The sequence below is a fragment of the Aulonocara sp. 'chitande type north' Nkhata Bay genome, linkage group LG14, assembly GCF_057382095.1.
Source record: "Aulonocara sp. 'chitande type north' Nkhata Bay isolate Kocher_YH1m ecotype deep benthic linkage group LG14, A_spYH_male_GT1.1, whole genome shotgun sequence".
Lineage (NCBI taxonomy): Eukaryota > Metazoa > Chordata > Actinopteri > Cichliformes > Cichlidae > Aulonocara > Aulonocara sp. 'chitande type north' Nkhata Bay.
The window spans coordinates 18,287,085-18,305,414 of record NC_141357.1 but is presented as its reverse complement, the minus strand read 5'-3'; the positions used below and the strand labels follow the sequence as shown (position 1 = coordinate 18,305,414).

Here is an 18,330-nt window from a genome sequence, read left to right as displayed (position 1 = left end):
ATTTGAAGCCGGAGTGTCACACTCTTTCTTTTGTCTGATCTGAAGTGGGGTTGGTAGGTCGATAATCAAAGGAGCTTGCAAAGAAAAGCGTCTGGACTTCTTTAAGTTGCTTGAAGACGTTTCACCTCTCATCCGAGAAGCTTCTTCAGTTCTAAGGTCAAAGGTCAAAGAACTGAAGAAGCTTCTCGGATGAGAGGTGAAACGTCTTCAAGCAACTTAAAGAAGTCCAGACGCTTTTCTTTGCAAGCTCCTTTGACTACGATGACCTGGATGACTGAGAACCTTCACAGACACGTAGGTCGATAATAACTTGCCTGACTTTAAAGGACAATTATTTTATTTTAAAAAATTCCATTTAACTAAACCAAACACTTTAAAGTACAGACGAACAGTCTGGAAAAAAAATACACTGACAATTTTTTGAAGTAAACAACTAATGTGTTGTAGTCTTTATGACAATTTTAGCAGGCATGACGTTAACAATGCAATTAATTGAAAAATATGGTAAATGGACTGGTTCTTATATAGCGCTTTTCCACTCTTCTGAGCACTCAAAGCGCTTTACACAACTTGTGCATTCACACAAGCACAACTGACATTCACACTCCGATGAATGCATCGGAGAGCAATTTCAGGTTAGTATCTTGCCCAAGGATATTTGGCATGCAGACTAGGGGAAGCCGGGAATTGAACCACCAACCTTCCGATCAGTAGATGACCTGCTCTACCACCTGAGCTAAAGCCACCCAAATAGTTATAGATTTTACGCTTTAGCACACACAAAGAGCCATGTAGTGGAACTATAATAATAACTTTTATATTACCAAGAAATTATTAACACTGACTTATTAACATATTAACTTATTAATGTGCTGTTTATGCAATAAGAAACCACTGAGATGAAGCTACTTCCGGCTGCTCCCTCTTCTTCACGAGGGGTAACAGGGGGTAGCTCTGCATGTTTGATTTGGCACCGGATGGCCTTCCTGACCCAACACCAAAGGACAGTTGACCACAGAGAAATTATTGCTAAAATTATAACTGTATAATCACTGTGAGAGATATTAGATGTTTGATTTGAATTTTTGCTAACAAACTAAGAATTGCTGTTTGGGGAGATGCATGTGAGAATCCATGTTATTGTGATTATGACCTTTAGATCTCTGCATGGACAAACACCAGCATACATCAGAGAACATTTACACCCATAGGTCCCCAGAGGTCTCTGAGGTCATGTGATCAGGTACTTGTGTATCATCCAAGGCTGAAAACTAAAGCAGACAGCGCTTTTACAACAGTTGCTCCAAGACTCTGAAACTCCTTCTGAGCTTGGGGATCTTTGGGTTTGATGAACGCTTTCAAAAACAGATAAAAACTCATTTTTTTCAGACTTTTTGTTTTTCAGTTTTTCAGCATTTTGTTGTGAAGCCCTTTGTGATGTTTTTCTTGAAATGTGTTATACAAATAAAACTTTCTTACTTACAGTTTATTAATTATACCTGAACAACAAGTTAAATAAATAAAAAAAAATCAACATCTAAATGCCGATAATTAAATTTGATTCCCAGATAAACAGCTTGTTGAGGAGTCACTGTTGTGGTTTGTGAACTCCTCACATTCCTGAGGGCAGAGAGCCTCCTCCCCACTTCACGCTTCAGCCGACTGCATGAAAGAGCTATCCTATACACCACACAGCTGTTCACAGAGCCAGGAGGGGTCAAGCAGAGCAGAGCATGCAAGTCTTTGCTGTGGGAAAACATGCATGACTATCAATAGCAACAGACAGTGGTCTAATAGGAAATCATGAAATTTTAGCTGATATGGATCTTAAAGTAAATAAACTTGTGCTTAATAACCTGCTTCCCTCTGTAGGAGCTCGGCTCACATTTCAGCAATGTGTAGAAAAGGGATTAAAGCTATCATACCTTTGATTGTGTGACAGAAATGGGTTTCACTAACCTGATTTGTTAGAGCCCTCCTTTCTAAATAAAAGCCTCTGTAGCTGGTGAAATGTGCATTTTATTTCTTTTATTTGAGATTAATTACATTTTTATTATTAAAAAGGCCAATATCAGACATTTCCAGGTTTGGTACTTTGATGGAGGTTATGAGAGAGTTCAGAAAGAGCATGCTGGGCTAAAGTTTGTTCAGCTGGATCAGTGTCTGCTGACTAGAAGTGTTCAGTGCCCTACAAATTTCCCCCATGACCGAAAGTGATTTAGTATCTGCTATTCCATTTTCACTCAGCCAACCTCTGCTTTTTTTCTCCACTAGTGTCATTAACCCCCACCCCCCACTAGGAAAACAGTATCCAGAGTGGCTATCTTGTTTTATACTGAGTAATAACTGAGTCAGCACTGGAACAGCCAAGGTGCACGGCACAGCAATCAGCTCACAGGCAAAGCCAAGCATTAATGACTAGTTTCTTCTTTGCATTCCTGTCCAAGTTTTCACTCACCGCCTCTTTCAGTCAGCCACCACACTCCCTCCCTCTCTGTGTATCACACTCCACCTCACTCTGCCATTCCCCCGCTGTGCACTTCTCAAACAAATTACTCTCTATCGCTATCTCTGCAAGCGTGCCCTGTGGAGTCAGTTGTGTCCGTGTGTGGAAAAGTTGGAGCCGTGCCGTTTTAAAATGAGGAAAGAGAGCAGGTGGATTCGGTGGATCAAGTGGATTGTGATTGTGACAGTTTTGTTCGTGCTGGGCTTCTGCATAGGTAAGCTCGTAAAGCCAACCCTAGCTTTATCTGTATACTGATTGATATTGCCTGCGTGCTTTTCTGTTCCTTTTTAATGAAGTCTCTAATGCTATTGGGGGAACAACAGCATAGCTGTCCTGGTATTAATGAAGAAACCAGAGAGAGTTAATTAAATGACTTAAATAAATACACTGCTTAAGGAGATAAAGCTTTTTTTTGTTTTGTTTTTGTGAATTTGTCTAAAATGATTAATGTGAACTGTTAAAGTACTTAGTGCCCTTCGTGATGGCACAGTTTGAAGAGCTTGAGTGTCACCATACTGACAGATTTCACGTCTTTGTGCTCACAGCAGGTTAACACTCACTCCATAAACCCAACGAACCTTACAATATAACATTGGCAACCTTTTGTCAAGCACCAATACAACCAGTATAGTCCATCTATAGCCTTCTATTTCCTCTTTAAACTAACAATTTTAAACACATAACAGTGTGTGTGGTAACAATTCGCTTCTTAAGAGAAGTGATGCCGTTACAACTCACTCAATGCTTGTTTGTGCTCTATTTGTCTATGTGTAGGCTGGTTTGCAAAGCCTTCAAACACACAAAACCACACGGATTCCAGCCATTACCTGAAGGATTTTTTGGAGGAAATGAAGGCAGATAAGATCAGAGAACATCTCAGGTAAAAAGTGATCACCAGTATACTAAATCTGTTGTGTAAATCTGTTTTGCAGTGGTCTCTGTTGACTTTTTGACCCCCTCTGCTCCAATGTTTGTAGTCACACAGCAGTGCTAGTCATGGCGCTGACATCCCACTGACTCACCCAAATCTAACATGGTGTGCCAGGTGGTTTGTTGAGACCTCTGAGGACTCCAGCAAAGTGTACTGAAATCATGCTGGATACTAAATACTTAGTTTTTTATTGTGAAGTCTAGTTTTGATCCAAAGAACCTGAAGGTGAACTATAGCAACATGAACTGTTTCAGTTGAGTGAAAACATCTGGGCATGTGCATCATGTTGCGTTCAAGTGAAATCATGTATCAGCCTTGAATGCATGTAATAATTTTCTTTACATTTATTTTTTATGTATTCAGTTCAAGGTGCTATTCTTCACATAACAGTGCCACTGTAACCATCAGCATCCTCTCCACAGGAAATTTACACAACTCCCTCACCTGGCAGGCACAGAGCAGAACCTGAAGTATGCGGAGCAGATCATGAAAGAGTGGCAGATGTTTGGAATAGACTCAGTGGAGATGGTGCCATATGATGTCCTCTTGTCCTATCCCAATGAGTCACAACCAAATTACATCTCAATTGTTGATCACCTTGGCAATGAGGTACAGTGTGCTGGAAAAATGTGTACTGAAAGTGCATGTTGATGCAACATTGATTCAAAAAGACAGCATGCAAATTGTTGTGCAACCTTTCTATATGATGCATACCTCCCCAAACCTCTACTTGTGTCTGGTGCAATATTTCTGTTTTTATAGCATTAGGATGGAAGTCATAGTCATTTCATTTCATAGTCTGTAAAACAACCATTTTCATGTCTTGTGTTCAGATAGTGGAACCACTTTGGATTCATTTGTACTTCACACAGTGGGACACATTTAGTGACACTAATCCATTTCACCACCTCAAGAATAAAAAGCCTCTTGTGATTTTCCCATGCATTTGAACGTTCAGACCTCTTACTACTTCTCACTGTATCTGGAGAGGTAACAAAGTTGCTGACTGCATGTAGAAAAGACACACAGTAACATATTACTTCAACCCCCCTCTCCTCTCCTCCCCCACCCTTCTGATAGTCTTCACCACAGAAATGCAAGACTTACTTGTTTGAGTCCAAGGTCCTTTTAAGGTCTCGGTGTGCGATAAACCTCTGTGAGTGTCTGATAATGATACAACACAGAAAAACAGTATTGGTGCACTGTTGTATATCAGCTGGTTTGGATGCATTAAGGAGTTTAAAAGCAATCAGAGCAGCTAAATGTCTGAAGCCTGGAAATTATTTCAGGAAGTCAGATTGAGCTTGTACGACAGAGGTGCTTCACACCATAACAAGCAGGAGTCGTGTGGTCCTGTGCTCTATATACATAAGGACCCAAAAGCGTCCAGTTTATACTGTCATCCTTTATTTTCTGCTGTTGGTGTATTTGCTTATGGTTTACATCAAAGGGAGGCTTCTGCTTCTGTGTTGGTTAACTCTGCTCTTTTTTAGATGCTTTGCAATCTAGTCCAGACAACCATTGTCGTGTGTTTTTACTTTTTGACAAGATCAAAGCTGAGTTCACAGCTGACCAGCTTCTGATGGAAGCGAGGAAAGAGTTTCCTCAGCTGTTCTAATCCAGTTTAGTTCAGCCTCGTCTGTCTTTACTCTCTCAGGTTTTTAACACTTCCTTGGCTGAGCCGGTTCCACAGGGTTATGAAGATATTTCCAACATCGTACCTCCATACAGTGCTTTTTCTGCCAAAGGACAGCCTGAGGTAAACAAACATGTGTACACACGAACAATTATATTATTATAATATTAAAACAGGCACCCGAGGCCTTTGCTTCTCCTTTGTTTCTCTTCAGGGGGACCTGGTGTATGTCAACTATGGTCGCACAGAAGACTTTTCTCAGTTACAAAGGGAGATGGGCATCAATGTGACAGGGAAGATTGTCATTGTCAGATATGGAAAAATATTCAGAGGCAATAAGGTAAGAAAAGTGTTTTCCTGGTAAATTTCAAAATATGCCAAAAATGTTTAAATTTTCATTCATCTTTAAGCGATTAATGCACTCTGTCAGCGTCACATCAGTCATCTGATTATGTGATGACTGGTTGAGAAGAAACATGACACTTTTTCTTCAAAATAACCCACAGCTCCCTCTCTGCCTCTCACCCTGTCTGTCTGCCAGGTGAAGAACGCCGTGTTAGCCGGAGCAAAAGGGATCATTATGTTCTCAGACCCAGCAGATTACTGGGCTGATGGAATCCAGGTGGGAATTTTAAAAAGCCACGATGCAGTGACAATATCTACAAACAACTGCAATTAATTTGTGATTAACCTTTTCTTGAAATCACAGTCTGACCACTGGCACGTCAGGACAAAAATGTAAGAATTAGCATTTTAGAATTTGTTTACTTGCAGCCCTACCCCGACGGCTGGAACCTACCTGGCAGAGGAGTTCAGAGAGGAAATGTTCTCAACCTGAATGGAGCAGGAGACCCGCTCACACCAGGGTACCCTGCTAAAGGTGGGCGCTGCCATGCGCTAGAGTCTGTACTCTCATCATGAGCATGGATGTCATAGTAATTTGGGGCTTTTAATGATTTCTTTGAAGCACCTTTAATGACTTTAAAGAAGAAGAATTAGGTATACAAGTTTTAAGTGATCTTGAATTTTTCTCTAATTCACACAGTTACTCAAACTTTCACGTACAGGGTCAGAAGTATTTAATATATTAACTGTTGCGTAAGTTGGACCCTAACTAGAAACTTTTGGTAGCTATCAACAAGTTTCTGCCATATTTATGACTGGATAATTGACCACTCTCTTATCAGAACTGATCAAGTTCAGTTAAATTTGTTGTTTTTCTTGTATGGGCTATGCTTAAAGGCAGAGTCTGTGCCAAGAAATCAACCAATATCGAGCCAGAATTACACCAGAAAGTTGTTGATGGCCACCAAACGCATCTGGTTGAGGAACAACTTGCTAAGAAACATTTAACCAAATATTAGTGGGGATGTACAGTATATATACTTTTGACCCTATGTGTATAATTTGAGTTTATGATTAGATTAGATTAGATTAGAAAAATCCAAGATATTTTAAAACTTGTGCACATAGTTCTTTTTTGTTAACAGTTCAAAGAAATCATTCAAAGCCCCAAATTACCATAATATTTATGCCCATGAAGACTATAAGTAAACTTCTGACCACTATTCTACATAGAGTTTACCTAACAACATAGTTTCCTCTCCTGCAGAATACACCTACAGATTCAGCCCAGAGGATGGAGTAGGACTTCCCAAAATCCCTGTGCATCCAATTGGCTTCCACGACGCTTTTCGTCTTCTGAAGTATGAATTTTTTTTTTTCCATTTCAAACACTTGGTAATAATGACCAATTTATTAGAGCATTGTTTTCACTTTCACTTCCATCTGGAGTTTAAGGTAACAAATGATACATTTCACTGGAGGCCCCTGGATGACATTGCTAGTGAATTTGTAAATAATTTTTCATGTTACAGTAACATGGGAGGAGAGATTCCACCCAACAATTGGAAGGGAGCTCTGAACGTCTCCTATAGGATTGGCCCAGGCTTTACAGATGAATTTAAGAGCCAGTAAGTTCTTGTCTAAAGCTTAAATCCTTCACATTTTCATACTAAACCCCTTTCCTCTCCCACTGGCTGTTCTTCCTCTGCTACTTCAGTCCAGTCTCCAGTCTGTTTTTAGTGTTTGTCTCTTCTTTTTGTTGCTCTTGTTCACATTCTGTGACCCAGTGGCATCAAGCCAACTGAAATACAATGGAGGCCTTTGTACCGCCTGTGTGTGAGAGACATAACTAAATGCACACAACAAATCAAATCAGCTGTTCCTAGCAGACCTAAATTTTGAGCTGCAGTTTAAAGTTGTTCATTATAAAACAAACTTAAATAATAGCATTTTGTGTGTGTTGAAACTTATACCCCAGGCATGATCCCCAGGTTTTTGCACCAGTCATTTCCTGTTAAATTATTTTGGTCTGTTTGTGTCTTAATACCTTTGCATGTATCACTCATTCCTCAATCTGCCTCTCTCAGGAAGGTGCGTATGAACATCCACACTAACAACCAGGTAACCAGAATCTACAACGTCATTGGAAAGATTAGAGGAGCTCAGGAGCCAGGTACCAGAAACCCTTCATTCTGCATCACACAATTAGCATTGACGTGCAGACCGCAGCGTGGATACACAAACAAATTCGATGTCTGGATACAGTACGACATATAGGAATGAAAATACAGCTTGACGTTTGTTTGTCTGTTCAGAGACATTAAAACAGTGACTTAGTGTCTTTTTTATTTAACATCTCTTGCTACATGTGCTGTTGGTGGGTTTGTGTAGACAGGTATGTGATTCTCGGAGGGCACCGCGATGCCTGGGTGTTTGGAGGAATCGATCCCATGTCTGGCGCAGCAGTGGTCCATGAAACTGTCAGGAGTGCTGGCAGGCTGCTAAGTACAGGTATGATTTTCCCAGTGAGTGAATGAAATAATTACTGTATTAATACTCAGGATTCATTGACATCTGTTTGTGTGTGTAGGCTGGAGGCCAAGGAGGACTATAATATTTGCCAGCTGGGATGCAGAGGAGTTTGGACTGCTGGGATCTACAGAATGGGCAGAGGTACCGTATATGCAAATGTACACACACTATATTTAAAACACACAGAATTATCTCACTTCACCCTTCTCGTCAGGATAATGCCAGGCTTCTGCAGGAGAGAGCTGTGGCCTACATCAATGCAGACTCTGCAATAGAGGGTGAGAATGCTTTTCTGTTGAAAAAATGACTTAGTGCCAGGTTGTTTCTGGTTTTATTTGTATGTGTAAATGTCTTTTTAAACTCCAGGTATGTACACTCTGAGGGTTGACTGCACTCCATCACTGCATACTTTGGTGTATGACATCACGAAGCAGGTGGACAGATTTAAACTACCACAGATCTGAGTATATGATGCTTGTCCAAGCATCTTCTTCTGTCGACCCTGAGGTCATCTGTTTTCATGTTTTGGAGCAGATACCCAGTCCAGAAGAAGGAGAAGAGGGAGTATCTCTGTATAAGAGCTGGCATAAGAGGGACAACTGGACAAATGACCGTGATGCACCCAGGTAGAAAGCTACAAAGTTAGACAAAATAGGATAATAAGCATTATTATTAATAAGCAACAGTAAAAAATGTTGCCATTTGGGCACATTGTGTAAGACGCACTAACCGGCCAGAACAGGTATAGCAAATAAATGCATATAGGCATGTAGACAACCTTCCAAAGCTTAAGTAACTTTGAATGTGGTGTGTTTGTTGGTGTCAGATGGGCTGGTCTGAGTATTTCAGAAACTGCTGATATACTGGGATTTTCCCACACAACCATCTCTAGGGTTTACAGAGGATGGTCCCAAAAAGAGAAAATATGTACTGGGCAGCAGTTCTCTGGGAGAAAGTGCCTTGTTGATTGCAGGGATCAGAGGCGAATGACTGCTTCCAGCTGACAGGAAGGCTACAGTTACTCAGAGCACCATTTTTTACAACCAAGGTATGCACAAGATTCACAATAAATGAATTCTTAATAAAGAAGATGGTCTACGGCAGCAGAAGACCACACCAGATGTGAGTCATGTTAGCTAACAACATGGGGTCACCAAAACTGGACAGTAGAAGATTGGAAGAATGTTTGCTGGTCAGATGAGTCTAAATTTAGCTGTTTGGATGGATGGTAGGGTCAGAAGTTGGTATTAAAAACATGAAATCATGGCTTGATTTGGCCTTTTGTGAACATTTCAGGCTGGTGATGATGTAATTATGTGGGGGACATTATTTTTCACTTTGGGCTCTTCAGTACCAACAGAGCATCGTTTAAACACCACAGTCTACCTGAGTATTGTTTCTGATCATGCTAATAAAAAAAGGGATTCTGACGGTTGATTCCAGAAAGATAACACTCCATGTTAGAAAGCAATTTTTTCTGAAGACAGAAGGTCAAACTGAGTACTTTGCAAAGTGTACCTTATAAAATGTCCAACGAGTGCATATGCATTCTACTTAAAAGCCGTATCTATTCAGTCTAGTCTTTTAGTGTTTGTAAGTTAGCTTTAACCTCCTAGGACCACATATGTGGACATCACATTTTTGGTTGTCTAGACCAAAATACTAAATTTTGCAGTACAAGGGCCTGATATCCATTTACGAGGACATTATGCTGCTTCTGTTTTATCAAAATTTAAAACAAATATCCTCATTTGTGGCTCTCATTTTTCTTAGAAACAAAAATCAGGTTAAAAAAATCTGCTGATTCTTTGTTTTTACATACATTGGGTCCCAATATGCCCAAATTTAAAAAAAAAATGCATGCCATGGAAGAGTTTGGGTCTTAGGAGGTTAAGTTAAATTTTGAATATGAGGCGTCTCACTCATTTTTCATTTATATGGCTCAATCCTGGTGTTTCGTAGGATCAGTAAACTTGGGTCAGGCAGTGATTTCGAGGCCTATTTTATCCGTCTGGGAATTGCTTCAGGCAGAGCTCGATACACCAAGAACACGGTGAGACATGCTGCACTCCCACATTTATCCATATAGTTATTTGTTTTTAGCACAATTAAGGTACACTCAAAAAAATAACTCTTTAAATGAACATAAAAAAATCATGGAAAGAATTTCCACGTGATTAAATTGCTTTATTTTAGCATTATGCAATTCTGTTACTCCAACTTAATGCACTCAAGTTGGATCAACTTAATTAAAGATTGATGAATCAACGTATTTACTGCATTTTGATCCAATATATTTTAATAGTGTTGATCCAACTTAAAGAGTTTTGTTCCAACTCAATTCAGTAGGTTTTCTCCAACTAATTTACTAAATTTGGTCCCAGCTTAAGTTAATTGAGTTGAACCAACTCATACAAATTAAGTTATTCCAACACAAGTCTTTAATGCTAATAGAAAGCAATTTAATCACGTGGAAATTCTTTCCATGATTATTTTAAGTTAATTTAAAGAGTAATTTTTTGGAGCATTTAACAAAGTCTAGAGTCTGGTTAACATACATTTCACTATTACATCTAAAAGGTAAATAAAAATTTGTCATACACATCTTTTTGTTTTCTCCAATTTATTGAATTTATAGCAAATTTCACATAATGTATAAAGAATACATGAAATGCAAGTACAAGTTACATAACAGAAAAAAAGTAGTGGACAAAGTGGAAAGTTAACCTGTTAAAACAATTTTTTAACAACAATGAATGGCTGAAGCAGGTGATTTTTCGATGACCAATACAACTACTTTGAAGGTCAACAGATGCACTTTCAAAAAAGAAAATATCTGCAATTATTTTAGGTTCATGGTCCAGATACATGGTGTAGCTGTTGTAATGGGAACATTTCTCAACGAGAAAATAGTGTTTTGAGAACCTGTACTTTGTGTGCTGTTGGATAGTTCGTGTGCATCTAATTCCATAAGAATCTTCTGCAGGACCTCAAAGGTGTACCTGAGTTCCAGAGGGTAGCTCAGGTTCAGTGAATAGACCAGACCAAGCAACATTGTCACTGCAAAAACTACATTGCCCAACTCACCCATCACTTCCACCCCCTCTAGAACAATCACAACATCCTGAGGGTCATCGCCAGGCTCCGCACCCTCTGACCGAATGACACAGATTCCAAAGACTGTCTCTGCTATGGCAGTGGCGATGCTTTTTATCAACTTCCTGTGACAATAAAACAAACAAAAAAAAGATAATGATTTCTCACTAATGTCCATTGCAAACAGTTTTAAAAGTAAATATCTGTTTTACATTAATGTAAAATACCTAAAAGCTTTATTCATTCAAGCCTTATAATAATGTAAATGTAATCAAAAATGACTGCCCGATATTTTTCCTGACTCATGAGAAGTTCATTCAATACCTCAACAATGTCCTGTCTTTCAAAATCTTGTGATAGGGGTGACTGTGGCACAGGAGGTAGAGCAAGTTGTCTACTGGTTTAATACCTGGCTTCTCTAATCTGATACTAAAACTATCAATGGGTAACATACTGAACCCCAAGTTGCTCCTGATACATCCATTGAAGTGTAAATGTTACATAAAAATCTTGTATGAATGTGTGTATGAATGAGGTTATTATAATGATATTATAATAATGATAGTATAAAACACTCAAGAATGGTGTGTGTAGTATCCAGTGAGAAACTTAAAGCTCTTACTTTTCCTATTTTAAAAGGTATTTTTTACAGCCACCGGTAATTTATAGGAAAACCCCATCCCCTGAAACTTTTTGTATGTAGTTCAAGCTTATCTTTGATCATCTCCTTAGTTAAGGATACAGGCAAGTTAACATACCAGGTAATTCTTCACCAGCTTCTAAGGATCTTCATTCAGGTACACGCAAAGACCTTTGGCGATGTATTCTCTTCTGATTTCAACAGCATCAGTCTTTATACACAGAGGGGGAAAAAAACAAATATATACGGAAATCCATCTCAACGACCTAGCAGTGGGATTAAAGAGCTTTTAGTTGAATTACCAGGAATTTGTGAGAAATACAGAGGCTATTGTTTTACGGTCTTAATCTTTTCAAATAGTATTTATGCATTTTAGACAAGTCTGTCATTTTAATATTGTTTTGTAATTTGTGTATTAATTTAATCATGCCATACCCCCAATTCAAGAAAGTTTAGATGATGTGTACATAAAATCAGAATGCAATGTTTTCTTGGTCTCAAAACTATATGTCACCTACAAATGAATATATTACATTTTTAACATGGGAATGTGATAATTTTTAAGAAAAATATTAGCTCACCATGAATTTGATGAACTGGCCTGCCAGCTCTCCAGACCTTTCACCACCTGATAAGATTAAACATTTATTATCTTTACAGGAGGGAACTGCAAGTCTCCAAGTTTATTAAGTAGAAAAATATTAAATTTCAAAAAAATTAAAAAACAGGAAAACATATCTGTTCATGTTTTGTCTTTCCTCCTCAGTGTACTAAAAACACATAAATTGTTAAATAAACCACTGTCCATCAGTTGCAACTTACAAACTTACAAATTTCAACAACCCACACGTAAAATGTAAATTTATCACAACAGTCTCTGTGGTAGAGCCAAACTAGCTTATGTGCAGAGGTTAAGTTATAAACAATATCTATATTTGGAGTAGCTAAGTCTTTCATATTGGGCTATCATGCTAGCATGACATTGTGCTATATTCTTGCACTAACGTGTTAGCTAGCTAGAATGGCATAAACAAACAGATTTTTTTAAAAAAAAACAAAAAAACAAATGTGAATAAATAGAACTGAAAAGAATCGACAAACTAATGATACCTTTGTGCAAAAAGTATTTTCATCAAGATGGATGAAGATAGATTCACTCTTACCTTTCCAAGATGACCGTGAAGCAAACCATGTGCTTTCCTGCCTCTTGTTGTTTAGAATCTCACGTGATCTTGTGATATCGCGAGTCTTTAAGGCAGCTAACCACTCTTGTTAGATTTTATCATGTCATATCAACAAGAATAAATTTAAGAGGCGCTAAGTTGGTAAATTTCTTGTAGATCTTATATGATTTTATTACGTTCACCTTAGAAACATAAATTCATTGTGTTCAAATTACATGTTAGAGTGTTGTAAATGCAATAACCACCAAATTTCACTTTTTTGAGTGTATATGGCTATATGCTTTTGCTGTATTCATAGTGTAAGCGTTTGTATATCCAGAGTTCTTTATATTTGCATTTTTATTTTCTACTACAATGTAAATCTACTGTGTTTTATTCAAGATCGATGTTATTGAAAGTTTGGCTTTACCAAAGGGTGGAGTATCTTAGTGAGAATAAGAGGTGACTGAAGGGTCTTTATTGTAGAGGTTAAGTAACTGTGAGCAAGCATGGACTCATGGTGAAGTATTTTATGTGTCTATTCAGAAAACAGAGCGCTACAGTAGCTATCCAGTCTATCACAGTGTGTATGAAACCTTCGAGATCGTGGAGAAGTTCTACGACCCCTCGTTTAAGAGGCTTCAGGCGGTGGCCCAGGTGAGAGGTGCACTCATCTTCCTGTTGGCTGACTCCCAGCTGCTCCCTCTGGATGTTAATGAGTATGCAGATTCACTGAGGAAATATGCACAGAGCATAGCACAGCTGGCCCAGAAGAACTTAGTGGAAATGGAGACGTATAAGGTGTCATTTGGTGAGTTATGGTCACTGTTAATACAATAATGTCATGACCGAAAGATTGCAGAAGTGCTGTCACAGTATATGTGGTGCACACTTTTTAATTGTATCTATTTTCTCTAGATTCCCTCTTTTCTGCAGTCGAGAACTTCACTGTTGCAGCCAGGGATTTCCACGAGCGCCTTCAGACTCTCAACAAAGCGGAGTACGAATTGTGTTTAACGTGTTAAAAATTTCAGGCGTCTTAATCAAAAGCTTCACTATACTTTTCTGCATGTTTCTACTGTATACAGTCCTTGAAATGTGTCTTGAGACTTGACATGTAGTGAAATTCAGATGGAGGTGTAATAGTATTTTTTTGTATGTGCAGTCCTCTTCAGCTACGAATCATGAATGATCAGCTTATGTACTTGGAGAGAGCCTTTATAGACCCTCTGGGCTTACCTGGCAGACCTTTCTACAGGTTAGTTTCTCACAAACACACAAAAAACATTTTTCTATTTTTTTGCATTGTTTTACAGCTACACCTCAGTATACTGCCCATTAGTTAGCAGCATGGACTGAGTTAGCATTATTATGAGCAGTAAGATTGATCTAGATTAATTCATTTTTTTTAAATTTCACAAATTTTGCAAAACATGTCTGTAGCATTGTATTATTCTTTGAGAATACCTGGGCAGGTGGAGGCAATGCTCTGGGGAGGAGAGGAATGATGGGGAAGATTTAAGCATGTAGTGAAAGAGGACATGCAGTGAGGTGGTGTGACAGATGAGGATACTAGAGATGGAGGCAGAAGGAGGCAGATGATCTGCTGTTGTCACCCCTAAAGGGAGCAGCCAAAAGAAGATTTCTTAAAACTAATACATCACAAAGCAGTAGTCTATGCAGTAGCAACGTTTTTAAATTGCAGCTTCTCAAGATTGAGCAGCCTTGTTAGTGTTGTCACCACCTTACTGTGGCTGCTTAGAACAGAATGATTTATTTCTTTGGTTTACATTTACAAGGCATAACATGTGAAACTACGAAGCATTAAATTGAGAAAACAGCTATTATGAGAAAAGTGTAACAGTCATTGCATCTCATTGGGCTTTCTGGGATGTCCACTTCACCCTCTATTTCTGTGAATTTAAACATAGTGCAGCTCAGCTCTATGGTTTACCGATCCAGTCTCAAAGTACACTTTGGGATGGGCTCCTATGTCATATGAGTCTCCAATAAAACACTTGTGCTACTGGGTACCTCACAAGACAGATAATCTTTAAAACTGCTTCGTCTGTGGTCCTTGTCACTGAATATATTCTGTATCTATGCTGTACATTAGAAAATTTCACTCTTTTCTAAATGTGATATTTTAAACCCAAGACTAGCCAAGTTTACCTTGGTTTAGTCATCCTATGTGTGCATTTAACAGTAAAAAGAAAATGCTAAATGGCACAAATACTGTGTAGTAGTTTCTAGATTTTTTAGAAGTATTTATAAATTCTGTCATGTGATGTTTTCGTGCAGACAGCTGTCACTCTTTTTATAAACATTCATAATTATATTTTAATAATTACACGATAACTACAGTGTCCTTCAGACTCTTGGCTCCTGAAACAAATTTTAAATATTATTTTGATCCTTTTAAACTGTATGCATGACTGCTTCTCAGATTTATACATTTGAAAACACAGCTGACTGTGAGAGGCAGTAGATGTCAAGACTCTTGTCCTCTTTACTTGTTCCCACTCTTGAACTTCTTTTTTTCAAAAATAGCACACATGTATTTCTCTTGAAATACCAGTGAGTGCATTCCCCTAACGATACACTTCCATTTAATTCATCTGTTCTATTTTCAGGCATGTGATTTTTGCTCCCAGCAGCCACAATAAATATGCAGGGGAGTCTTTCCCTGGGATCTATGATGCTTTATTTGACATTCAGAACTCAGCTGACCCAGCAAAGGCCTGGGAGGAAGTCAAGCGTCAGATCAGCATAGCAGCTTTCACTGTCCACGCTGCTGCCATGACCCTCACACCGCCTGCATGAAGACAATATAAAAATGTGTAATTAATTTGACAATTATAAGATCTCCAGTTCAACACACATGGGAATCCATGTTTATCTGGATGTTTTCCAGAACACCTAGACCTGCAGAACAATGTGAAATGCTTCATCAAAGCTTGAGAAATCTTTGTACTTTTTCAGGTTTCTGTTTTATGATGTGGCTCCACAAATAAATCTGTTTTTTTAATGTTTTGTAATAATATTTGTGATTACAAGTCCACTCAACTCTTCACATGTGGGCACAAAGATCACTGATTTTAGTTATGCACGCAGATTTTTTTGACAAATTTACTCAAATGAAAGGTACACAGCAAAGTTTATTGCATGATAAAATGATCTCATGTTGTGGAAACACTGTCAAACATTTATCCTATGTTTAAAACGCTGAGCTGTCAAAGTTATGACATACAAGGGATGACATTACGAGGCAATGAAGCCCAGACATTCGAACAGTTGTAAAAAAAAAAAAAAAAAGCTTAAGTGACAATCAGGAAAAGTTACAGTGTAAAGGCAAAAATATGACAATAATTTCACAAATAATAATATAAAATATAATCCATACAGTTAGGGTGAATAAATCTGATACTGTGTTAACTGGAAACAACATTGGTGTTCTTACACTCATAAATATCTTTTGTGACTTCTTTGTGTGATTTTTGTATAAGGACACCTAAAGAGAATGCACAGAAATAACACATGAATTCCATATTGTGGAGGCTGACAACAACACATACTCATTAGAGAAAAATGTCTTGATGCATGCTCAATCATCCAGGTAAGGAAATCCGGTGGGAGAAACATTTTGAGTCACTTATCCAAGTGACTTGATAAGTGACTTATCAAGTCACTTGGATAAGTTTCGAGTCACTTATCCAAGTGACTTGAAATGTTTCTGCCACTGAAAACGCTAAATCCAGATGAACAGAATCAATCTTTTTGGGATTAGAGAAAAATATCAAAGAGATAACTTAAGACTAAAATTGATTCATCCATGTGGCTAGATAAATAAGCTGCCTAACCACAGTTATATCCCTTAAGCCTTGATTAAAGCTACAGTACATTGCCAGTGTTAGTGCAAGGTTTGAGGTTTCATCTGTTTACTTTTAATAAAAGGTCTGACATTAAACATTTGATTTAAAAGGAGGTCAAGTGAAAGAAATCAGATTTGCCACAGTGACACTACTGAAGGGAAGGACAGACACACAGGCGACAAAAGACTAAAGAGGGAAACAAGCTGGAAGTGAGCTCTGAGTGTCCTATGTGTGATTGGTGTCCTCCTGTTCCTGATTCTGTGGCAGGGAGGGCAGGTCCAGACGGGCCCATGTGATTGGTTCAGCCTTCTTAAGAGACACCTCCATCTTAGAAGCCAACAGGTTCACCGCACTGTTTTTTTTACCTCCACAGCCTGATAGGATCAAGAAAAGGGATGGCGTCTTTTAGGTTTTTAATTCTATTTTATATCGTTACTACCACTGGAGGGCGCCAAATGTGTAACTTTCCAAAAACATGTGCTGCTATATTAATATTAATCATTTAACAATAGTCAAAGTAAAATCAACAGTGATCATGCAATACAGCTTAATATTAAAGCACAAACAAAGTTTATAATGAAACACAAGGTGGTCACTTACCCCCCATAAAATGATCTTCTGTTCAAACTCTTTATCTCCTTCAAACATTACATGAATGTTCACCTGGGACAATCAGAGAATTACTTATTACCAACATTAGTCATAATTAGAGATATGATGGGGTGTATATGTGAGAGGTAGAACATGTCTTTGTGGTTTCTACCGTGGTGCTGTTGGCCTCGACATAACTGAGCTCTGGCAAGGAGTTCTTTGCATAGATGGAGATGATAACTTGACTGCCGGTCTGGTGCCAGTCAAATCTACACGGCATCACCGTCGTCCCCTGGAGATAGAGAGAGTCAGAGAAAGACAAGATGATCATCATCAGGAAACTATAACATTTGTTAACTTGAAAAATTTGCATTTCCTGTGAAAATGCAGTGTGGATGCTTTAAGCTGAAGCTGTCTGCAAAAACTAGCTGAAAAAGCTGAAAAGTTGCAGAAATTGTAAAAACTTTGCAGAAGCAAAAGAAGTTTGCTAAAATGGAATAATTTAGCAGAACTGCAATATCTTAGAGGAAACATAATACTTGGCAGAAATACAATAGCATAGCAGAACTTTGCAGAAATATTGTAACTTACCAGAAACATGATAACTTCTCAAAAATACAAGAATTTAGGAGAAATAGTGTAAGATAACAGAAAGAATATATTTAGCCAAAAATACTTAAGCATTACGGAAACACTATGATTTAGAAAAATAGTACAAGATAGCAGAAATACTGTGATTTACCAGAGACACTGTGATGAACTATGAATATTGTAATTTTAAATTAATACTGTTTTAGCACAAATACTATAATTTGACAGAAATACGATCATTTGGCAGAAATACTGTTTCAGCACAAATACTCTGGTTTAGCACAAATATTATAACATAGCAGAAATACAATTATATAGCAGAAATGCTATATTTAGAAAGAAAAATATAATATAGTAGAAATAGTATGATTTAGCAGAAATACTGTATTTAGCACAAGTACCAAAAAGTAGCAGAAATACTATGATT

General features: G+C 38.1%; 2 protein-coding genes and 1 long non-coding RNA gene across 3 annotated transcripts; 1 reads left to right on the top strand and 2 right to left on the bottom strand.

The window, feature by feature from the left end:
- The first annotated feature begins 2,502 nt into the window (after positions 1-2,502).
- On the top strand, positions 2,503-16,498 carry naalad2 (N-acetylated alpha-linked acidic dipeptidase 2). The gene is made up of 20 exons (XM_086261352.1): positions 2,503-2,720; positions 3,281-3,386; positions 3,860-4,046; positions 5,095-5,196; positions 5,288-5,413; positions 5,615-5,695; positions 5,848-5,953; positions 6,686-6,779; positions 6,951-7,046; positions 7,506-7,591; positions 7,810-7,929; positions 8,009-8,091; positions 8,165-8,228; positions 8,317-8,384; positions 8,485-8,576; positions 9,913-10,003; positions 13,396-13,660; positions 13,768-13,849; positions 14,015-14,107; positions 15,483-16,498. The coding sequence occupies exons 1-20, from the start codon at positions 2,639-2,641 to the stop codon at positions 15,670-15,672; spliced, it is 2,214 nt and encodes a 737-aa protein (XP_086117478.1). The 5' UTR covers positions 2,503-2,638; the 3' UTR covers positions 15,673-16,498.
- LOC147314428 (uncharacterized) lies at positions 10,069-13,024 on the bottom strand. Its single transcript, XR_015124664.1, has 4 exons — positions 12,850-13,024; positions 12,268-12,314; positions 11,805-11,897; positions 10,069-11,171 (listed from the first exon to the last, which is right to left on the bottom strand). It is a non-coding gene; the product is annotated as an uncharacterized LOC147314428 (long non-coding RNA).
- Positions 15,954-17,711, bottom strand: chordc1a (cysteine and histidine-rich domain (CHORD) containing 1a). The gene is made up of 3 exons (XM_086261353.1): positions 17,485-17,711; positions 17,318-17,384; positions 15,954-17,086 (listed from the first exon to the last, which is right to left on the bottom strand). Exons 1-3 carry the CDS (start codon positions 17,683-17,685, stop codon positions 16,947-16,949), a joined length of 408 nt encoding a protein of 135 aa, XP_086117479.1. The 5' UTR covers positions 17,686-17,711; the 3' UTR covers positions 15,954-16,946.
- Positions 17,712-18,330: the final 619 nt, after the last annotated feature.

Coding starts and splice junctions, on each gene's coding strand:
- chordc1a (XM_086261353.1), bottom strand. CDS start 17,685: ATGCAAATTTTTCAAGTTAACAAATGTTATAGTTTCCTGATGATGATC. Junction 17,385..17,484: donor TCGAGGCCAACAGCACCACG/GTAGAAACCACA, acceptor TGATTGTCCCAG/GTGAACATTCATGTAATGTT. Junction 17,087..17,317: donor GATCATTTTATGGGGGGTAA/GTGACCACCTTG, acceptor CAGGCTGTGGAG/GTAAAAAAAACAGTGCGGTG.
- naalad2 (XM_086261352.1), top strand. CDS start 2,639: ATGAGGAAAGAGAGCAGGTGGATTCGGTGGATCAAGTGGATTGTGATT. Junction 3,387..3,859: donor AAGATCAGAGAACATCTCAG/GTAAAAAGTGAT, acceptor TCCTCTCCACAG/GAAATTTACACAACTCCCTC. Junction 10,004..13,395: donor CTCGATACACCAAGAACACG/GTGAGACATGCT, acceptor GTGTCTATTCAG/AAAACAGAGCGCTACAGTAG.